Genomic DNA, 23015 nt, shown 5'->3' with positions numbered 1-23015 from the left:
TTGAGAGTCCTGCTTCTGTGGACTTTTCAAACAGATTTCCTCCTCTCCAGAGCTTGTCCACTTCTTGCTGCCAGGCAGTGGTGGCACACGCCTTTAATCCTAGCACTTGGGAGGCAGAGGCAGGAGGATCTCTGAGGCCAGCCTCCAGAGTGAGTTCCAGGACAGCTAGGGCTATTACACAGAGAAATCCTGTCTCAAAACAAAAACAAAAACAAACAAACAAACAAACAGAGCTTCTGGAACCCTACTTCTTTTTCATATATTTTGATTTGATGTGTGTGTGTGTGTGTGTGTGTGTGTGTGTGTGTGTGTGTGTATGAAAGGTTCATGCCCATATTGCTAAATACTGTAAATTTATATATTAATTATGTTTGTTGCACACAAATTACACATACTGAAAGGAAAGGACATACAATGAACAGCAGCTTCTTCTGCCCCTTACTTTGGAGCCTCGTGTTATTTCTGACCCTTTGTATGTGTTGACTGTTGATTCCTGTAACAATCCAATGAGGTCCGCACAGTCCTTTTTTGTAGAAAGGGCAAACAGCCTAGCAAGGGCTGGTCACTTGACTAGAGGGAGTGGGCGGCGTTTTCTGAGAGTCTGGGTCTAGATGAGTGCTCCTAGCTACCTCCCTCTGCTGAGTGAGCGGATCCAAGTATTAACTGGATTAATTGGAAGAGCTTGCTTTGCAAGAGCAGAGTTCATCTTCAGGAGTGAAAGCTGCTGTGCTGGCCTGGAGTTGCATCTAGCCTTGCCTGGTTGTGTGTGATTGAAAAGGGATCAGCCAGCTCCTGTCTCCGTGGCCTAGGCTTCAGGAGCCATTGATGCTGATGCTGCAGGAGGAAATGGGAACACCTCAAGTCTGCTGCCTTTCTTTAATGTTCTTTTGAGACAGGGTGGGTCTCTATTATGGAGCTCCAGCTGTGTCCTGGACCTTGTCTGCAATCTTGTCCTTGGCTTGCATTTGCAAATGCAGAGCTTGGAAACAGTGATTCCTGCATGTCATATCATTTGACTTTATCAAATTATAGTACTGTGAGGTGGTACAGGCTGGCCATGGCCTGAGATTTTTGATACCCTAAATAAAGATTATTTTTGTTTTCACTTCAGTTACTGCACTCAGTTTTATTATGTGGAATTGTTACTAATTTATTGCATGTCTGGGCATGGTTTGTGTGTTACAGTGTGTGTGTTTGTGCTGTCTGTCAGAAGACAACTTTGGAGTAGATTTTTCTCCACCTACCTTTACGTGGGCCTTGGGGATTGAACTCAGGCCACCTAGCTTGTGCTGCAAGAGCTGCACCTGCTAAGACATCTCCTTGACCCTATATACGTGCATACATACATGTATATATACACACATATATATGTGCACACACACATACCTACATGCACATTGTATACATAGACAAGCTAGCACACATGCACAACACATCAATACAAATAAATTTTATGAGAAAAAATTGAGAAAGGTTCTTAGAGTCTTTCCCATTTTCTGAAAGAAAAGGAACTCTGGGGATCCTAGTGACTGAGTGCTTGAACTGAAGGTCTTGTTAAACTTGTGTTCCTTTTATTTTTATTTTTTCCAGTGCTAATGAAACAGTCTTGAAATGATGCGGTCTAGGGGTCTTGATTGGGTTTGTTTTATCTGCCAGTTGAAGAATTACAGGCAGGAAAAATCTGTAGCCCAACAGGTAGCAGCAGCAGAGAAATCTTGGGCCCCGTAGACAGAATCAGCAGTTCAGCAGTGTGAGGTCTGGGGGTTTTAAAGCCTCTGAAGAGCCTTCCTCCCCCACTTTATGGTTGGCGAGCTGGAAGACATATAGGATGGCTGATGGGTTCACAACTGTTGTGTGACCTGTGTGATGAGGCCCTAAATTGTTGGGTCAGTCCATCAGCAGGGGGCCTGCTGGTGGGAGGATGAGGAAGAAGCCGGCCATCTTGGAAATTTACCACCTCTATTACTAGCCTTGTCTCTCCCTCCCTGTCTGCTTACCAGAGAGTCGTCCAACTCCTAGTCTCTCACTAGGCTTCAACCTAGGACATGCATGCCAGGCAAGTGCTTTACCGCTCAGCTAGACAGTTTCTCTGTGTAGCGCTGCCAGCAAGCTCTTTTTGTTTGTTTGTTTGTTTTTGTTTTTGAGACAGGGTTTCTCTGTGTAATAGCCCTGGCTATCCTGGAACTCACTCTGGAGGCTGGCCTCAGAGATCCGCCTGCCTCTGCTTCCCAAGTGCTGGGATTAAAGGCGTGCGCCACCACCGCCCAGCAGCAAGAAGTATTTTTAAACTCATTTACTAAACTCTTAGCGCATGTTGGGCGCTCTGGGTCTCTGACCTAGCCAGCCTCTTACGTGTGCTTCGAGTCAGCTCTCACAGATGTTAGTTTACTGACGATCGCACAACTCATGAAGTAATAAAGCCACTGTTCAACTCCAGATGTGAAGTCTGAGTCTGAACTTGGGTACTCCTGGGTGCTCTAGACCCAGTAGAGACATGAGACCTTGAGAGTTCACACAGTGGTGTCAGCAGGCTGACCATAACTTGAAGATAGGTGATAGACATTGAGGGGCATTCATTCACCTCGCTGCTCTGTGATCTGTAGTCATGTGAGTGCTCTGGCAGCTCTTCTTCCTTCCCCGCCTCCCTCCTGCTCTCCTTAGTTTTGTTTTTTGAGATGGGGTCTTGAACCTATAGAGTAAGAAATGTTGGCCTCAGATTCACTGTGTAATCTAGTAGTCAGCAACTCATTCCTTGCTCAGCTTCCTGCATTCTGGGCCTGCAGGTGTGCACCTCCACACCACAAGGCATCTCCTGTAGATCAATAGCACCTACACTAAAGGTAAATGGAGTATTAAAAACGTAAGGCATCCTTGGTAACAGATGGCTCTGTATGTGTGGAGGGAAAGAAGTGAATGGTAAGGACACCATTCAGGTCTCAGCTTCTTTCCTCCCTGTCACCATCACCTCTCACCCCTAGCCCGGAACAGAGAGAAAGTTGTTAAAGCCCCCTCTTCATTATTTTTAAATCTGACTGCTCTAAGGACTGATTAAACTAGGTTTTCTAAGTGAACAGTTCCTTAACCTTGACTTAGTGAAACATTAAACTATTCATGGCATCTGCTACTGCCCTTGTTGTGCTGTGTGGGAGCTAATCCAGAGGTTTCTCGTCAAATGCCAGTGTTGTGCAATTGTAGAATTACACCAGCCCCGGAGGAGGGAGAGCTAGGGAGCAAGAGCCACATCAGGCGGCATGGTAGACAGAAATACCCTTTCAGGACAAAACTCGAGTGCTAAGACCCACCCGTACCTCCCAGTATGGTTTGTATGTACCCTTGGCCGGCCCTGAATTGGTAATCCTCCTGTCTCAGTTTCTTGAGTGTTAGGAACACAGACATATGCTATCAAAAGTCAGCTGATACTCCTTTTGTTGTTGTTTTGAGATAGGATCTTACTATGTGTGGCTCTGGCTGTCTTGGAACTTACTAGGTAGACCAGGCTGGCCTTGAACTCACAGATGTCCGCCAGCCTCTGCCTCCCAAGTGCTGGGATTAAAGGCGTGCGCCACTATGCCTGGCTTTATATATTCGGTTTTAAGCCTACTTTTCCTCCTTTGTTTAGATTGGTGATTTTTATTCTTTTACTTTATAGGTTCTTTCCTCTGGGCCATCCGTTTGACTTTCTAGGCTATAGTTACAGCTTTCTGTTACTATGTGAAATATCGGAGAGAACTTCTGAAGAGAAAAGTTTTGGTTTGGTGGTTTTGAGTTTATGGTGTTGAGGTTACAGCTTTGGGCCTCTGGTGCAGCAGTTGGATGGCAGTGGCTAGAAGTCTACGGCAGAACAAATTGCTGATTTTGGTCTTGAAGCAACAGAGAAGAGGAAGCTATTGAGGTCCCATTATGTTTTTTTTTTTTGTTGTTGTTGTTGTTGTTGTTGTTGTTTGTTTTTGTTTTCTTTCTTTCTTTCTTTCTTTCTTTCTTTCTTTCTTTCTTTCTTTCTTTCTTTCTTTCTTTTTTTTTTTTTCTGAGACAGAGTTTCTCTGCATAGCTCTGGCTATCCTGGAACTTGCTCTGTAGACCTGAGTACTGGGATTAAAGTCGTGTGTCACCCCTGCCCACTGAGGTTCCAAAATCTTGTCAATGGCATGCCTACAGTGACATAAAGCTCCTACTGGTCCCCACTTTCTAGGCCTCTGTAGTGCCTTCCATGTGGGCCATGGGGCCAGGCCTTTACAGTGGACCTTTGGGGACACTGATAACAAAGTCACAGCAGAGTCTGTCTGCTGAGCCTCTTATTTTGGTTACTATAACTTAGTCTAAGATAACTAGTGGTTCTTTGTGTCTCCTTTAGACTATTTTGCTGAGGCTTGCTAGAATTTCATTTGTTTCCAGGTACTGATACTTGTTGGTTGAAACATTTTTATCATGGCTCCTAAGTATTTTGTCATGTAATTTTCTATCTCTGTCATCTTGCTATTGGCATCTGTCGGTTGCCTTTCAGAAATTCAGGGTTGAATTTCTCAGTGGAACCCCAGGCATTTCATTGTAAAGTCCTGGGTCTGCTTGACTCTTCTCGTAAATCCTGAGCTCAGAGAGAGGAGGGAGAGCACTTGTAGGCACAGGGAGTCTAGGAGCCCCACTGGGTCGCTACGGACAACCACAGCGTGGAGCCTTAGAACTGAGAACTGGCCAAGAAGCAAGTGCCTTCTCCACCTTCCCACCGCTGCTTCCCAGTATGACCTACCTGCACTCGCTTTTCCTGTGGATCTCTGCGGTTCCTGTAATGAAGTCAGGGTTCCTGCACTGACCCTGGATTCTCTGAGATTGCAGTCCTGCACTGTGAGGCTGGTTTTGAATGCTTTTTTTGGGCTATTTTATTTTACTATTTCTTACTAGTCTGTGTGTGCTCTTGTCACAGCACACATATGGAGGACAGTGGGCAAATTTGTGGAGTAGGGTCTCTTCTTCCACCATTATGTGGGTTTTGGGGATCAAACTTAGGTCATCATCAGCTGTGTGATTTACCTGGTGAGCCAACTCGTGGGTCCATTCCTTTGGTTCTTTAAAAAAACAATTGTACGTTTTTATTTTAGGTGTATGAGTGTTGATCTGCATATATGGTTGTGCCTGGTGCTCATGGAGGCTGGAAGAGGGCTTTAGGTGGAGTTATACACAGTTGTGAGACACCATGTGGGTACTGGGAATCGAACCTGGGTCCTCTGGAAGAGCAGTCAGTGCTCTTAATGACTGAGCCATCTCTCCAGCCCCTTCTTAGATTATTTTAAAACACAATATAGCTAAAAAGCAGACCTGCTTTAGAAAGTAAATTTTTACACAGTTTGCAGTGTTAGGACTTACTTTCTGATTCATTCTGACTGTATATATTTTGTTATTAATAAAAATTAGTATTTTTTAAAATTGAAGTTCTATCCTATGAGTTCTGATTACAGTGGTGTCTGAGATTCTCTTTATATGGATGTCCCTTGTTTCTTTTTTCAAGTTCTTTGTGACTTCTGTTACTTAATTGAGGAAGCTTTGGCATTGGCTCTGGACCCCAGGGCCTTGTAAGCACTGTATCAGTGAACTGACCCCCAACTGCTCAGTACCCAGTACTAGTTAGGGAATTCATTAACTTTTTACTGATGTTCTGAATGTTTCAGCGTTACTTTAGGAAAACTGTACCCTCTCCAACCCAGAATGTGTATCATCAATGATTATAGTTTGTATTAGGAAGTGACAGAGGCATTGTCTATGGAGGGACAGAAATGGAATAGAAAGTATTTTTTTGTAGACTTAATTTCTTTAAGACATGTTGTGAGTTCAAATGCACCCCCACCCCCACCCCCAGGGTTTCTTTTTGTAGCCCTAGCCGTCCTGGAACTAGCTTTGTAGACTAGGCTATCCTCAACTCAAAAGATCTGCCTGCCTCTTTTTTCTTTGGTAAGTCTAAACCCCAAAAGGACTCGTTCAAATGAACCGGGACGAAAAAGTAATGCTCTTGGCCACACTATGCAGGATTAGTGGAAGTGATTAGAATGTTTCTATCCAGAGTCATTGTAGCTCAGGCTAGCCTCCAGCTTGCTATGTAGTAGAGGATAACTTTGAACTCCTGACCTTCCTGCCTCTATTTCTCAAGTGCTGGGATTATAGGATGTGCTATCATACCACCCCCACCCCCGGTCTCCCTTTTAATCTTGGAACATACCTAATAAAAATTAAAGAGTTGTTTGGCTTGGACTTGGGAAAATTCTACCTTGTTCATCATTGCCTCAGGGAAGTTAACTGTTCATTCAGTAACTAGGATTAGGAAAAGCTTATACAAGTGCCTGATTATTTTCCTGCTCCATGAATAATGTGGGATATTTAGAGTGGATTCTTTTTTACTGGGAGATGATTGGCAGTTATTTAATTCTTTGGAGACAGACATTTATAAATTTCCTGGTTTTATGTTGCCTTATATAGCGTATTGTTGCTGGGTCTTTAATCCCAGAACTTAGGAGACTGGGGCAGGTAGATCCCTGTGAGTTTGAGGCCAGCCTGGTCTTTGAAGTGAGTTCTAGGACAGCCAGGAATACACATAGAAACCCTATCCCCCCAGCTCTCTCCCCTCCTCCCCCACCGAAAAAAAAGAATACTGTCCGACCCATGGCAGCCTTTGTCTTTGTCTGGGTCAGGAATGTATGTATCCTTGGGCATGGTGCACGGTTCAGCATAGCAGCCTGGATTAGTGAACTTTCTGTTGCTGTGATAAAACACCGTGACCAAGGCACCTTAGAGAAGGAGGGGTTATTTTGGGCTACAGGGGTCTAGAGGAATAAGAGTGAGTCCATCACCATCACAGTAGGAAGCATGGCAGCAGGCTCCATGCTTGCAGGCCGTGGGCACCATGCTTGCAGGCAGTGGGCACCATGCTTGCAGGCCGCGGGCTTGGCTGCTGGAGCAGCAGCTGAGAGCTCACATCTCAAACCACAGATAGGAAACAGAACAAATTGGGAATGGCTTATGGCTTTTGAAACCTCAAAGCCCATACCCAATGACATACTTCTTCCACCAAAGCCACACCTCTTGATCATACCCAAACAGTGCCACAAACTGGGGACCAAGTATTCAAAGACAGAAAAATATGAGGGACATTTCAGTCAAACCATCACACAGCTACTAGCCAAATGTGACTTTGTCTTTTGGTTTTTCAAGACAGAGTTTCTCTGTGTAGCCCTGGCTGTCCTGGAACTCACTCTGTAGACCAGGCTGGCCTTGAACTCAGTACAAATGAGACTTCTAAAGATAAGTAAAATGAGATCTTCATTACATTGGGACTATCCTGATTTTAAGTAGTCATTAACCAGATGTTGCTGCTGGCTGCCACACTGGAAAGTGGTAATGCAGTCTCCTTGTAGTACAAAGCATCTGGGGCAATTCTCTACTGGACTGGTCATTTCTAAGAAGAAACTGAGGCAAATGAAATAAGACCCGCATTTCACCCTCCTTGCCGCTCCTAGTGTTTCCGGGTGGAATTCATAGGAAGCTCTGCACGAGTGTCCTTGTTTGTGATCTTGTTTTTAAATGTTTGATTCTCTTTCCAGGCTGGCAGTGACGGGGAAAGCATAGGAAACTGCCCCTTTTCACAGAGGCTCTTCATGATTCTGTGGCTCAAAGGAGTTGTGTTTAGTGTCACAACCGTTGACCTGAAAAGGTAAGACATGGCTGTGGTGTGGCTTGCAAGTTTGTAGTTTATCTGTAGCTTGGATCCTTTTCTTGTCCTTTGCTTTGATTTTACATGAAGGAAACACATGTTATTCAGGTTTTCTGTTTAAGGCTAGATTTAATAAACGAATGGGGGTGATAGTGTACGCCTTTAATCCCATGGAGGCAGAGGCAGGCCAGCCTCGTCTACAGAATGAGTTCTATTACAGCCCAGGCTACACAAAGAACCCTATCCTGAAAAAACCAAAACCAAGAAAGAACGACATTTCCAAATGGTAGTATTTCCTCCATCGGTGCATCCGCCCCCTTGGCTGTGCAGTCTGGGTTTTCCCTGGACCCTGTCAACCTTAAATCTCCTGAGCAGCACCTGAAGCTTTAACGTGGATGCAGCGCAGTCTTGAGTTTCTCAGTGTGAACATGAGCTACAAAGAGCTTTGCTTTCTGCCTGACATCTTCCTGATCTCAGGTGTGCTAAAATGTGAACAATAGCGTTTGGATCCTGAGGGAGAGCCGAAGTGGGGACATAGTTTAGTGGTAGAGCACTTGTCCAGCTGGTGCCACAAAGATTGGGGACAGTCACGGTGTGAGGTGGGCGAAGACAAGAACAGGAGCTTTAGAAAGCTGAGTAATGTGTGGTCTGTTCATTTAACCTATTTTTCAGGGAATAATGTATTTTCTGTGATATGTAAATGATGTCTGGTATAAAATAAGAGTAGTCTTGCTAGGCTAGAATATGGGAGGCTAAGAAGAGTTCTGACAAGTAGGAAGCTTTTTTTTTTTTAAATCCAAGAACTTTTATTTTTCCTTAGCAAATGTGTCTGAAGAACATTTACATTCCCACAGTCCCCAAAGACAGATCCTCAATAGCTTTCCGGACAGTCAGCCTAGCCAAAATGGTGAACTCCAATAAGAGCCTGTTCTTGGGGCTGGAGAGTTGGCTTCAAAGCGCTGGCTGTTCTATTGGAGGACCTAGCTTCAATTCTCAGCATCTACATGGCAGCTTACCACTGTCTGTAACTCCAGTTTCAGGTGATCAGACACCCTCTTCTGGCCTCTGGAGAGCACCAGACACACAAGTGGTACACAGATATACATGAAGGCAACACACACACACACACACACACACACACACACACACACACACACCAAAATTAAAATAAAAAAATATTTGTACCAATGGAAAATCTAGGTTCTGGCAGTGAAATGTATTCAGTTTTCTGATGGTGTATGTTGAACCCAGGGCCTTGTGTGTGCTATGTTAACTATCCCATAGCCCCACATAATGCTCCTGACATAGAGTCATAAATGCCACAGTCTTGTTTGCTTTTAAACATTTCCGGTTAAGAGTGCCTAGGGAAGACCGGTCAGGCTGCTGTTTGACGGCCGAACTGATGGTGGTTTATCCTGAAATGTCATAGAGCTCTGCCCAGTTAGGTTAGCATCCCGTGGGTCTCTGCCATGCCTGATCATTTATTTTTTACTTCTTTGGAACCGTTTTTAAAATTTTGAAGATTTAAAAGTGTATTTGTGAACTGGGTGGGTGACTCTTCTCTGGGAGGCAGAGATAGGAGGATTGTTGTGCATTCAAATTTGACCTGAGCTGTAGAGTGAGAGAGGCTTTGTTTCAAAAAGGGAAGAAAGTATATTTGTTGAAACTAACCAGTCTTTCAGGAACCCCTCGGAGATAGTTTATTAATGTAGAAAATAAGCCTTTGATGCCAGCTAGTAAGAGTTAAACTGACTGTAGGCTCCTGAGAAGGCATGGATCCGTTCATGTTGGGCAGAGCTAGTTTAAGAATGAAAGAAGTCATGCAGTAGCCCTGCTATTACTTTTATTTTCCTACATGTATTCACAAAGGAAGTTCTCAGTATAACTCCTAAAAATAGACCAGACACCAGACACACACCCTTCCTATGTCCTAAACTACGGGTGCTCCCCGATTCCAGTTTTGGCTTGGAAGAGATGAGCTGATGGCCATGCTTTGAAAAGCTTTCTTTGACTGACTGAGTACAGTGCCTGATTGTCTGAAGACCAGGAATACTGAATCTGGTGGGGAAGTGAAGGAGTGCATCAGGGCCTACTTCTCACTTAGACTCTGTAAGGCATTATTGCTGCAGGTTGATTGATATGAGGGCTGGTAGGTTTGAGAGTATTGTACTCCATATACAAAAAGTGACACATAGGAAATAGGTATTTGGGGTCTTATAGCCAGAAAATACCAAGGATGTGCATTTTTCTAGGGTTATGCATCAGATCAAGAGCAGAGAACACCTGAAGTTAAGGTCTAGTACATCTAAAATATATTTCCCTCCTAGAGACAGGATTTGCAATATTCCTCCTGCCCTGCCCTCCCATTGCCAAGTAGAGGTATTGCAGGTGTTTGATATCACATTTAGCTTAAACATTGAGGAGGGTAAAACGAAGGTTCACAAGGCCATGATGACTCCCTCCTCCGGCTCCAGCCAGTTCATCAGTGTTCTTTCATGGAGATCGTTGCTTTTAGGCAAAGTCTGTGATATTTATCCGTTCAGATCTTTCCTACGAGCTTATAGAGTTTTGAACATTCTTAAAAAGAAAGTAACCCAAGAGAATGAACATGGGCTCAGAAACAACATATAATAAAGTTGTCACAAAGAGTGAAGTACTCCGTGCTATGAAGTACCTTCCATAATATATACTTAGTTTTAAAGCTTTGTAACTCTTTTTAGAAATCTGTGGGGGAGAAAATACCCGCTGAGCTCATTTTCCTGCAGATCTTAGAAATTGCCCACTTCCACAGTGAAAGTACTGATCCCAGAGCATGCCAGTGCAGAGTGATGGCCCCCTGAGAGCTACTGAGAAGCCCACTCGCTCTCGGAAGCAGTGATTGTTAGCTTTCATGCACAGGAACAGGCGGGTCTGGCTCTGGCACAGTGGCGCGTGTTCTGAGTCTCAGTTGGTGTTAATGACTGTGCTGGCATATGTTCGCCTTCTGTGAGCCTTCCAACACCGCCATTGCCTGCTCTCAGTGCAGCCTTAATGCTTTAGTGGGAGTTGTTTCCAAGCTCGTTTCTCTGTTCTTGATGAAGTTGTGTTAAAGGCATTTTAGATAAAATGGCACCCAGGCTACAGAAAGAATCTATTTCAGCAATTGCTATTTGAACAAAAGCTGCAGATGAGCATACATTAGAACCGGGAGTCCAGCAGCAGACACGATCACATAGCATCACGGGGAGGAAGAAGCAGGGTGGCTTGGGAGAAAGGAGTGAGGCCTGGCTCTGCACCGAGAGCCCCGAGAGGAGTTCCCGAGTCCGAGGGCACGCAGCCTCATCTTCTTGGGGTCAGTTACTCGTTCAAGTTAGGACAGAGGGAAGGTTATCCTTCAGTATCAGCTGTGTGATGGGCAGTGTTCAAGGTACTTTTGACTATTTTCAGACCATTTTGGCATCTTTTTTGAGACAGGGTTTCTCTCTATGTAGCCCTGGTTTTCCTAGATAGAACTCCCTTTGTAGACCAGGCTGGCCTCGAACTCAGACATCCACCTGCCTCTGCCTCCTAAGTGCTGGGATTAAAGGCCTGTGCTACCGCCAGCAGCTGGTTTTGACCTCTAAATGAATAGAGTTTATTGGTTTACAGGGCTTGTGTTGGCTGACAGGCACATGGCAGTAAACAGGGTTTTAATTTGAAGACTTGTGTGTACTACCCTCATTCTGCCCAGGAGTTCTTAAGCCAGAGACTAGTGTCTCTATTGCTCTGTTACATCATAGTCCAACCTTCCAGTACTATAGCTAGGCATTGCAGGTGAGAAGGGAAGAGAAAGCAGGAAGTATAAGAAGGTGAAGGCGTGCGTGTCATCTCAGAGTTTGGGAGGCAGAGGCAGGAGGATGGATCCCGGTTGAGTTCCAGGCTAGCCAGGTCTACATAGTGAGATGTTGTCTCAAAAGACAAAAACAAAATAAAATATAAGATTGGTAATCTGATGAGAGACAATCAGAAGGACACACACTAAGACACCTGCCTCTGTACAGTAATGACCTAGTTTGGGAAAGTGCATAGAAATGATAACTTTAAGAAGTTAGCTGTGTGTGTGTGTGTGTGTGTGTCTGTCTGTCTGTCTGTCTGTGGTGTATGAATGTGTGTGCAGCCAGAGAGGAATGTTGGATGTCCTGATCTATCACTCATCTTCATCCCCTGAGAACTGGCTCTCTTTTATTTTATGTGTATGGGTGTTTGCCTGCATATCTGTCTGTGCACCACTTGCATGTCTGGTGCCCACAGAGGCCAGAAGAGAGCATCACATCCCATAGATCTGGAGTGACAGATAGTTTGTAGCCTACTATGTGGGTGCTGGGAATTGAATCTGGGTTCTTGGTAGCTAGTTCTCTTAACCTCTGAGCCTTTGCTCCATCTCTGAGAACAGGGTCTCACCATTTTGGCCAGGCTGGCTCTTGAGATCTGACTGTCTGTCCAAATGACAGGCACATGTGCCCATCCCCGGATTTGACCTGAGTCCTGGGGGTCTGAACTTTGGTCTTTATGCTTGTCCAGCAACCACTTTCTATACTGACCCATCTCCCCAGCCCTAACATTAGCTTTCTATCACAAAAAGCAGTCATGTCTGTCACAATACCAATGAATCATATTTTCTACGAGCTTTCCCTTGAGAGAATAAATGGAGGTCATTTTTTTAAGTCCTGGGAAATGTACAGTTCTATTTTCTGTTAAACATGGAAAATCATCTTACTTGCCCCGTCATAATGATTTCCTTCTCCAAATGTAGGCATACCATTTATAATACAGTACATTGATCAGACTCAGAGTCAAGTTACTGTAGTAGCAACATTGTTATGGAGGATTATTGTGGTAGTTTAAACTTCAATGTAGTTTCATAATAGTTTAAAATACAACAACGGAGCCATGAAAATGATCGTACCAAGCCTTTGAAAAGGAGTTATAAACTCAGAGCAAAATCTAATTTCCAAATAAACCCACAAGATGTTTTCAGTTTTATTATGTCTCAAGCTGGGCATGGTGGTACATGCCTGCAATCCCAAGGTTATAAGGAACAAGAATCTTTAGTTCCAGGCCAGCCTGGCTACATGTGAGGCCCTGTCTCAAAGCAGCAGCTGCAGTAGCAGCAGCAACCATCCCTCAAAACAACAGCCCACCATCATGTCTGTCTGTCTTGTCCTACTTTGTCAAGTTGAGAAGTGGGTGACATTTCCTGGTAGATCTCCAGTAACAGATGCATGAATGACACATGCAGAGAGTAACTGTAACGGAACAGGGAGGCTTCTAGAGAATTGCCGGTTTCCTGTGGCTATTAGTCATTCAGGAAAGGCGACTTCATCTTCCTTCATGAAGCTGCTGAGGCTCCTAGTCCAGCCCTGTAGTCCATCTCAAGACAGTTTCACAAATAGATTCTGAACTAGATACTGTGTGTCCGTCAGTCTGTCTGCCTTTCTGTCTTTTTCCCTCTGTGCCTCTTCCATAGGTGAATTTTGCTTCCATAGGTGAATTTTTTTTTAAACCTCTCCAAGAGAATGTCAGAGAGAGTAAGTCCTGAGGCTGCCAAGAGTGAATTAGAAAAGTTATTAGTATTTTTCTTTTTTTAATTTATTTTTTAAAGACATGCTTATTTTTAAATTATGTATAAATGTGGAGGCCAGAAGAGAGTATCTGATCCCTGAGCTGCCTGCTGTAGGTGCTAGGAACCGAACTCAGATCTCTCTAGCCCCATAATGAATATTTTTCTAAATTCTACTTATACATTGTGTTATTAAAATGTCTTCTGAAGTCTTGAGTGATATTTTATTTTTAAAATATTGTTTCTTAGCTTGGCATTGTGGTACACGCCCTTAATACCAGCACTCAGGAGGCAGAGGCAGGTAGATCTCTGTGAGTTTGAGACCAGCCTAGTCTACAAAGTGAGTTCCAGGACAGACAACCCTGCTTCAAATCAAAAACAAACAAGTATGTATGTATGTATCCATGTGTCTGTCTGTCTGTCTGTCCGTCTGTCCGTCCGTCCGTCCGTCCGTCCGTCCATCCATCCATCCATATCTCTTCACAAATTTTGATACTGAAGTAGACAAAAATGAGCTGATTATAACATGTAGCAAAAATCAGTGAAATCCTCTAACCACTTTAACTGGACAGACCTTAGGAAGGAGGCGCTTGTGACTTCCCAGCTGTGACTTCATTAGTCAGCCAGAAGATTCCAGGTAGTAAGTAGTAAGGAACAACTAACTGAGAAAATATCACAAAACAATTAGAGATCCCCTACTAGTAACCTTTGTGAGGCTGGGTGCTTTCTGTTGTTTTGTTTTTGACTGCTTATATAATGTCAAGTATTCTCTTGCTATATATAATGCTATGCATTGAAAATTGGTACCTTTGAAACAACTCAAGAGACGGTCCTTTCTGCTCCCTTTGGGTCAGAGACAGGTGACCCTCAGGAGCCAGCTCCCGTGTGGGGTCACTGTGCTGTGCTCATGTTTTATACTGAGCAACCGCAACCAATCTACCAGCCTCATATGCCTTCTTGTTGTTGTGAGTGGGGTGAATTCAATTTTAATGGAAATTAAGCCACTTAAGCTACTTATAATATTAGCCTCAACTGGGTTCCCCTTTTCCTTTCTTTCTCTCTTGTTCTTTTTCTTGTTTTTGTCTTTCTGTGTGTGTGTGTGTGTGTGTGTGTGTGTGTGTGTGTGTGTGTGTTTGTTGTTGTTGTTCTTCTTCCTGTTTTTCATCTCGAAACAAACTGGGAAAGGACGGAATAATTTATTTCCGTCAGAGTCCTAGAACTCTGGAGTGCTGCACAGCTCAGGCAGAATTTCAAGGTGTAAACTCAGGGCCCTGGCTTTTGTCACTTTGGGAAAACTTGAATGAGCTTACGTGAGCTGCCGAATACGGGTTAAGGGCCTTTTAGGAAACAGATGGAAGATGTCCTAGAGTGGTCAGCCACTGCCTTGGGGTTTCTCTCAAGCTTCAGCCTCTGTCTGGAAAGCATCTGTAAAAGGGGCTGTTGTGGGTCACATGGAACTAGCATCCTTAATGTGCCAAGGAGGACTAGCAGTCGCAGATGGTCCTGTGGGCTGTCACAGAGCCTGTGAAGAGTCACCTTCCTGCCTGGCACTCCTGCAGATTCCCCATCGAGAGAAGCTGAGGTTTTTCCCCAGTTCCCCTCTCACTGGGAATGGAAGGGCCTTAATTTCAACAACTAATCCTTTTACGACCTTGGTTGTTTTCAAAGTCTGTATAGCTTTCAAATAAGATGACTAATTACCAGTCATTAATATTAATGCAAATTGGTAATCACAAGTATGCCTGGTTTTTTGTCTCATTGTCAAATAAATCCTCTAATCAGATTTTATTATAAATCATTTGATCGTGCATAACCAATTCTGAACCCTTAACTCCATTAAAGTTGAAACTGATATAACCTACCCCTTCATATAATGCTTTGTTAATGTGATACTGGGAGTTCTAATGCCCCCCCCCTTTTTTTGCATACCTTTGTTTAGCTGTTATTTACTTGGTCACTGGTGGATCCAGTGACTGTAGAGCTATACAGTTGGAGACTTTACCCGGACCTTTTATTCAGGTTTCATTCACTTTGCCCCTTCCACTAAGAAACATGTTTTTTTTGGGGGGGTGCTTAAAAGTTGCCATGCTCAATTGTGGAAGTAAGAGCTAGTTATGTGGTCCCTTCCATGGGCTATTTTTAAAGCATTGAGCCTTTTCTTCCCCTTTATACAACTCTAATCTGTTCATAAAATAATAATTATAAAAATATAGGCTTTATGTTTTTACTGTGCCTCCCAGTGCTGGGATTAAAGACATCACCACACAGCTAATCTTTATATCTTTGATTGGAATGTACCCAAAGAAAGAGGTCCTTTTTTTTCTAACCTAATTAAAAGATGGAGCCAGAGTAAAGTGTGAATGAAGGGGACCTGGGGAAATGGATATAGCAGGACTTATTGTAGTGTGTAGGGTCCATTCTTTTGGAAATCGTCTTTAATGGAAAAGTAATTCTCCTTTGTGATATACTTAAAGACAGTTTTAAGCCGGGCAGTGGTGGCGCACGCCTTTAATCCCAGCACTCGGGAGGCAGAGCCAGGCGGATCTCTGTGAGTTCGAGGCCAGCCTGGGCTACCAAGTGAGTTCCAGGAAAAGGCGCAAAGCTACACAGAGAAACCCTGTCTCGAAAAACCAAAAAAAAAAAAAAAAAAAAAAAAAAAAAAGATAGTTTTAATTCAGATTCTTTGCATTTGTGGTCAGAAAGGAAGGAAGAGAGCAAGCAGGCCGGCTAATTTAAAAATAAGAGAACTAGCTCTGTGGGCTGCAATGGCTGTGGGAAGCTCTTTGAAGGGATATGTTGCTAACTGCCTTTTTTTTTTTAGCTTAGAGTTTACTTTTTTAATTATGAAAAATTTCAAACATATCAGAATAGAATTAGCCAAATATGGTAGGCAGCCCATGCCTGTAATCCCAGTACTGGGGAGGCTGAGGCAAGAACATTAGAAGTTCAATGCCCACTTGGACCTGGGTTCAAGTGAATTTAAACACAGTGAATTTGGGTCCAGCTTGGGCTACATGAGACCTTGTCTTTAAAAAAAAAAGTAGAAAATCTTTTTCCATATTTTTGATTCAGTTGCCAAAATCTATCATTTTTGTGTTATTCCGATCTTAGCCTCTTTTCTGAACTATTTTAAAGTAATTTCTGGCCATTTCAGTCCTGTGATGTATGTCTCAGGTACTGGAGATGTTTTTTTTTTCTTTGGCTCTCATCTGTGGCTCAGGCTGGCCTGGGACCCTATACAGCCTGGTCTGGTCTGGAGCTAAGTGATTCTGCCTCAGCCTCCCACACCAGTGTTGGGATCACACATGCCAGGTCACCACACTGGGTTATGAGGGTAATTTATTTAATATTTGTATTATTTATAATCGTGTATGTTTGTGTCTGTGTGGATATGTGCACATGAGTGCAGTGCCATAGGAAGCAGAGGCATCAGATCCTTTGAACTGGACTTACAGGTGGTTGTGAGCCACCCCATGTGGGTGCTCTTCCTCTTAACCTCCGAGCCATCTCTCCAGCCCACATGAGTTTTTAAACGTGGGCTGCATAACAAAAGGTCCTAGACCTCACTTTGTTTATTGGTCTTCCCTCCCCGCCCCAAAGACAAGGTCTCTCTGTATCTTTAGTTGGCCTGGAATTCACAGAGATCTGCCTGCTTCTGCCTCCTGAGTGCTGAGTTTAAAGACGTGTGCCACTATGCCCAGTTTAGACCTGACTTGGAAATACATACCCTAGAGGCGAGATTAGATTCAGAGTGAATGTCGTGGTGCTTTGTGATTTCTTTGTCTTGTCACTGTCAAATACACTAATCATCTCACACACTGATGCTGATGTTCACTGGAGGGCTGGGGGAGCTTTTTAGTCAGCTAGGAACAAACAACATTCCTTCTTGTTGGTAGTTATAATCATAAAGTCTAGCCATCTTTATCAGTGTTTTATATTTTCCATTTTTTTCTAGTAGGAAAACGTCTTGTTGCATTTTGGATTTCTTTAGTAATTGTATATTTGGCCATGTGCTCACTGGCTTTTCTCTTACCTCTTTATTGTTTTTGAGACAGAGTCTTGCTTTTAGAGACTCTACTCTCTTTGTTCTTTGAGTGGTTCAGACTAGAGGGGATGAATCTCCTGCCGTAGCTTCCGGAATGTTTGGATTGTAGGTGTGCCACCATACCCCGTTGCCTTTTGTCACTCTTTCTTTTTAGATCTTATTTTCATATTGTGTGTGTGTGTGTGTGTGTGTGTGTGTGTGTGTGTGTGTGTGAGATTTGCCTGTGTGTGTGTGAGTGTGAGTGTGTGTGTGTGATTTGCCTGTGTGTGTGTGTGAGTGTGAGTGTGTGTGTGTGATTTGCCTGTGTGTGTGTGTGAGTGTGAGTGTGTGTGTGTGTGTGAGATTTGCCAGCATGTGTGTCTGTGCAGTGTCTGTGGAGGCCACAAAGGGCGTCTGATCCCGTGGACTGGAGTTACAGCTAATTCTTGGCCAACATGTGGGTACTAGAATTCGAACCCAGGTCCTCTAGGAGAGCAGCCTTTGCTCTTAACTGCTGAGCCATTTCTCCAGGCCCTCCTCCCTCTTACATAATTCTTCGGGCCTATATCTACTTAATCTTTGTTTTGAGATGGGGTCTCTGTCTATACCTTTGGCTGGCCTCAAACTCACCAAGATTTGCTGAGAGTAAAGGGGTATGCTACCATTCCTGGCTTTACTTAAGTTTTTGATGACTTAAAGTCATTTGGACAAGTCCTTACAAAGCGTAAGTATGTTTTACACACTGAATAGTTTGTCTATTTTGTGCTATTTCTTACCTTGCTCATACCATCTTTTACATATTAAGAGACTAGATAGTCTCTCTCTCTGTTAGTCTGATGCATATGGACATGATAAAGGGATCAGGATTTCTTCTTACAGTTCAGAACTGCGGGAGCTTGTTCTTCTTTGTTTTATTCTCACCCCCCAAACAAAGCAAAACAAAGAAAACTGGAAAAGAATGTAGGCCTAGAGAAGTTTGGCTCATCTGTCCTGCTCAGCGGTAGGCAGTGTAAAGTTGAACCTGCAGGCTGACCTTCTTGAGTCTGCCCCCTCATTTCCCAACACCTTTAGGCAGCCTAGCTGAATTTGGAATGAGAATGAAGAACTTTGTTTTTTTTATCTTTTTAAATGTTATTTATTTTTAACCATATGTGTGTGTGCCTGTGTGTGCCCGTGTAATGGAGGCTAGAAGAGGGTGTCAGATCTTCTGGATCTGGAGTTACAGGTGGTTGTCAGTTGCCCTATGTGGGTGTTGGGAGCTAAACATGGGTCCTCTGTAAGAGCCATACATATTCTTAACTCTTGATCCTTCTTTCCAGGCCCAGGATGAAGGATTTGTCTTTTGGTTGGTAAAGCAGAGACTCTTAATGCTCTTCCCGTACATTATGTGCTGTGTGTGTGGTTTCTGCTTGTTAGAGTACTGTGCAACTCTTAGACTTGGTGAACCCTGGGGCTTGCTCATTCTTACAAACTGGAGGGTTAGAACCACTCCAGAACTCGCTGTTGCCTTTTAGAGTGAAAAGTGATCTCATCTTGACCACTGTTTTGCTTAACAGGAAGCCTGCAGATCTACAGAACTTGGCTCCCGGGACCCACCCACCATTTATAACCTTCAACAGCGAAGTCAAAACGGATGTAAATAAGATTGAAGAATTTCTTGAAGAAGTCTTGTGCCCCCCGAAGTGAGTATCAGAATGTGTGGGCATAGTGCCACTGCTTTGAATAAAGCTTTGTTTGTCTCTGGATACTCTTTAAATTCTCACAACGTTGAATTGGGGATAACCAGGACTCCCTTGTAAGATTCATGCTTCATCAGTGTCAAATGGACTTTCTGCTTAGCTATACTAAGAAAGAGTGGAATCAGTCTAAGCTAGAGAGTCCCTAATCTGGCTCTTGGTGAACAAAACAGGTTCCAGCTCACCCAGTTGGAAAGTCTAGTTGGGCTGTGGGGCTGCCAGACCTACAGTTTGTTCTTGGTCAGTTTTGAAGGGAGCTTTTTGAAGCTCCAGTTCAGGGCAACTGCCTGGCATTCCTTAAGTCATTCCAAACTTTGAAGTCCTGCTTGTACTGTAATGGAAATTCAAAATGCAGATCGAAGGTTTTATATCCTACTTTTATTTTCAAAGCATTATTAGTTTTCTTCTAGACTTTACCAGCTTAATTAACCTGAAAATGTGTTTCTTTTCTTTTTTAAAGATGTATTTATTTGTGTATTTTATGTATATGAATGTTTTGTCTACATGTATGTATACACACCAGGAGATGGCATTGGATTCCATTATAGACAGTTGTGAGCCACCATGTGAGTGCTGGGCATTGAACTCAGGACTCCTGCAAGAACAGGAGTCTGCAAGAACAGGAGTCTTAACCACTTAGCTTAACCACTGAGCCATCTCTTCAGCCCTGAAAATGTGTTTCTTTTTTTCTGACCCACCCTTTCTTGCCAGTTGCTTTATCTTTACTCTTCATGTCCAGATAATTTTCCCAACAATGGGGATTGTTGGATCAGATGGTTCCAAAATTAGTTGCTCAGTATCTGTCCATCTCCCCACTAACTCACCTCCATCCATCCATCCATCCATCCATCCATCCACCCATCCATCCATCCATCCATCCACTCATCAGTCTGTCCATCCATCCACTCATCAGTCCATCCATCCATTCATCAGTCTATCCATCCATTCATCAGTCCATCCATTCACTCATCAACCCATCAGTCCACTCATCAGTCCATCCATTCATCAGTCCATCCATCAGTCTATCTTCTATTCAGTCATTATACAGCAGAACAATGTGGATCAGCAGGAAAGGAAGCTTAGCTCCTGCTCTTGAAAAAACATAGCAGCAGCCAGGTGTGGTGGCGCACATCTTCAGTTCCAGCACTCAGGAGGCAGAGGCAGGCAGATCTCTGTGAGTTCAAGACCAGCATGGTCTATAGAGTGTGTTCTAGGCCAGCCAGGGCCACAGAGGGAGACCCTGTCTCAAAAAACAAAGCACATAAGCAGCATAGTCAAATCCAAGTGGGATGCAGGAGTGGGTGGAGGAAAGGTTTGTGTAGGAGAGCTGACCCTCCCTTAACTAAGCTTTACTTGTTCAGTTGAAGTCCGTATACACAGTTAAGTGGAGGTGTGACTGCAGAAAGGAAGGATGCAGATCAGCACATTGTGTGCTGGGTTGGTAATTTTGTGCTATATTCTCTTAATCCTGCTCTAAAATACTAACAGCCTACAAGCCCTCCTCCGTCCTTCCTTCTCTGTGAGAGTCTCAAGTTTCTTTTCTCTCTGCTTTCCAGTAGTCCTGGGATCCTTTCATTTCCTGAAAAGTATCTGTGAACAACACTTAAAAGGATCCTAATTCCCTCTCCCAGCCCATGCGTCTAATTTGGATGCCAATAAACCACAGCCAAGGTCTCAGCAGAAAGGGGGACTTTGTACACTCAACTAGGAACATGCGTCTGACTTACTGGAAATGGCTCTAGATTGTTGCATCATAGAAGCCTCTAGATCTCTCTGTTCTTAAGTCTGTCAACTCTGAGGAAGGTACCAATTGGCAACTTATTCTCAGACCACTGATTGATAGTAATCTTCTCATGTAGCCAGGTTCATTGTGTTGACCTTAAATTCTAAGTGGAGAAGCAGTTTGAAGACATCCAGTCTCTATGAACAAAATTGTATTTTGTCATAAGCCATTTCTGAAATACTCATTACGTGCATTTTTCCAAGGATATTTTAAGTTTTTTTTTAAGATTTATGTATTTGTTATGTATACAGTGCGTATTCTGTATGCCTACACACCAGAAGTGTGTAGATCTCATTATAGATGGTTGTGAGCTACCATGTGGTTCCTGGGAATTGAACTCAGGACCTCTGGAAGAGCAGCCAGTGCTCTTAACCTCTAAGCCTTCTCTCTAGCCCCATTTTAAGTTTTTAAATCAGTGCATGGATAAACTGTGTATCCACTTGGGCCAAGAAACATTTTCTTATGTCTTCTCCTACTTTTCAGCAGCAACAAAGTCAGTTTTAGTATTAGTATTCCTTCTTGCTACAGCTTCTCAGAAGGAGTAGATAGTAGGGAAAATAGAGCTAAAACCCAAATATTCTGGTTTCTTGGCATCCGATGTATTAAATTAGACCTTGGAAATAAACATTTTCCACTCTTCCTTTTTATTATTTGTTTATTGAGACAGGACCTTACTGTGTTGCTTTGGCTGCTACACTGGCCTTGAACTCAGAGCTCTGCCCGCCTCTGCCTCGGGAGTGCTGCAGTTACAGGCATGTGCGACCATGCCCTGCAACTTCTTCCTTTTTTCTTTTCTTTTTCTCTGTGTGTGTCTGGCTGTCCCAGAACTCACTCCATAGACCAGACTGGCCTCGAACTCATAGAGGTCCACTTGCTTCTGCCTCTTGAGTGCTGGACTGCAACTTGTTCTTTTTTATATAGAAATTTCCTCTCCACTTTATTTGGGCGGGTTATAAAGCTGCTCTAACTGGAGATGGGTGGGAAGTCTTTCTGTTTTAGTGTTCATAGTGTGCTAAGCTCTTCCTAGGGTAGTTTCCTTTTTCTTTATAGCCTGAAGAGTTTCTGGTTAAAGTTTTATATAGACAGGATTTTATTTTTGTTGTTCTTCATCCTCCCTTCTCCCTCCTCCTCTTCCTTAAACCAAGGTCTGATGTAGCCTAGGCTGGCCTCAAATTCACTCATGTAGCTGTGGCTTTCTCCAGGCCTAATGAGTGCTCTTCATGCTGTGCCCTGTTACAGGTAAGGGGGATGGGCAGCAGAACTGCCCTGGCAGGTAGACCAGCCTGTCCAAAGGCAGCGGCTGGAACTGTGAGCATTGTGATGCCAGCCCTGCAGGCAGATAGATGCAAGGGCTCCAGCGTTTCCTGAGATGTGGCCACTGGTGCAAAGCTGAATGCAGAGGAGCATTCTGTGAGAAACTACAGGGTCTAACGGCTTGCTCTTGTCCTCTGGGGAAAGTATTATTTTTATTAGTTAATAATTTAGTTCCTCTTGTTTTTCTTTTAATAAAGGAACTACTTACCCAAAAAGCTTTAAAACTTGGTTTAAAACGTTTTATTTAATGTGTACGTGTGTGCCTGAGTGTGTGTGTGTGTGTGTGTACACCTGTGTGTGTGCCTGAGTGTGTGTATACACCTGTGTGTGCCTGAGTGTGTGTGTACACCTGTGTGTGTGCCTGAGTGAGTGTATGTGTACCTCTGTGTGTGCCTGAGTGTGTGTGTACACCTGTGTGTGCCTGAGTGAGTGTATGTGTACCTCTGTGTGTGCCTGAGTGTGTGTGTACACCTGTGTGTGCCTGAGTGAGTGTGTGTGTATACCTGTGTGTGTGCCTGAGTGAGTGTGAGTGTGTGTGTACACCTGTGTGTGCCTGAGTGAGTGTATATGTGCTGGGGACCGAACCTGTGGTCTCTTCTGCAGGAGTAGCAAGCCCTCTTGGTCACTGCTCTGTCTCTCTGGCCCAAACCTGGCTTTTTAACTGAACTGTAATTTGCTCTAAGAGCTGAAGGGTTAGGACAGAAGATGACAGACGTCAATGTGTAACTCTAGAGGCAGGGTCTGTATAAATAAGATAGGCCATTTTATTGTGTTTTGTGGTTTCAAATTCATGATCCTCCTGCCTCAGCTTCACAAGAGTAGGGGTCACACTGGGCTAGAGGAAGACACTGAAGAGGCCCTGTCTTCTCTACACTGGCTCTGTTGGC

At 43.7% G+C, this 23015-nt stretch overlaps 1 protein-coding gene across 1 annotated transcript in view; it reads left to right on the top strand.

Moving 5' to 3' along the window:
- Clic4 (chloride intracellular channel 4) overlaps positions 1-23015 on the top strand; it is a 64909-nt gene that overhangs the window by 28756 nt on the left and 13138 nt on the right. The window contains exons 2-3 of the mRNA XM_028875461.2: positions 7584-7693; positions 18852-18977. Coding sequence (XP_028731294.1) covers positions 7584-7693; positions 18852-18977 — 236 coding nt within the window. The remainder of the gene's footprint in view (positions 1-7583; positions 7694-18851; positions 18978-23015) is intronic.

This window comes from Peromyscus leucopus, chromosome 2 (assembly GCF_004664715.2).
Source record: "Peromyscus leucopus breed LL Stock chromosome 2, UCI_PerLeu_2.1, whole genome shotgun sequence".
Lineage (NCBI taxonomy): Eukaryota > Metazoa > Chordata > Mammalia > Rodentia > Cricetidae > Peromyscus > Peromyscus leucopus.
This window is presented reverse-complemented; position numbering and strand designations above follow the sequence as displayed.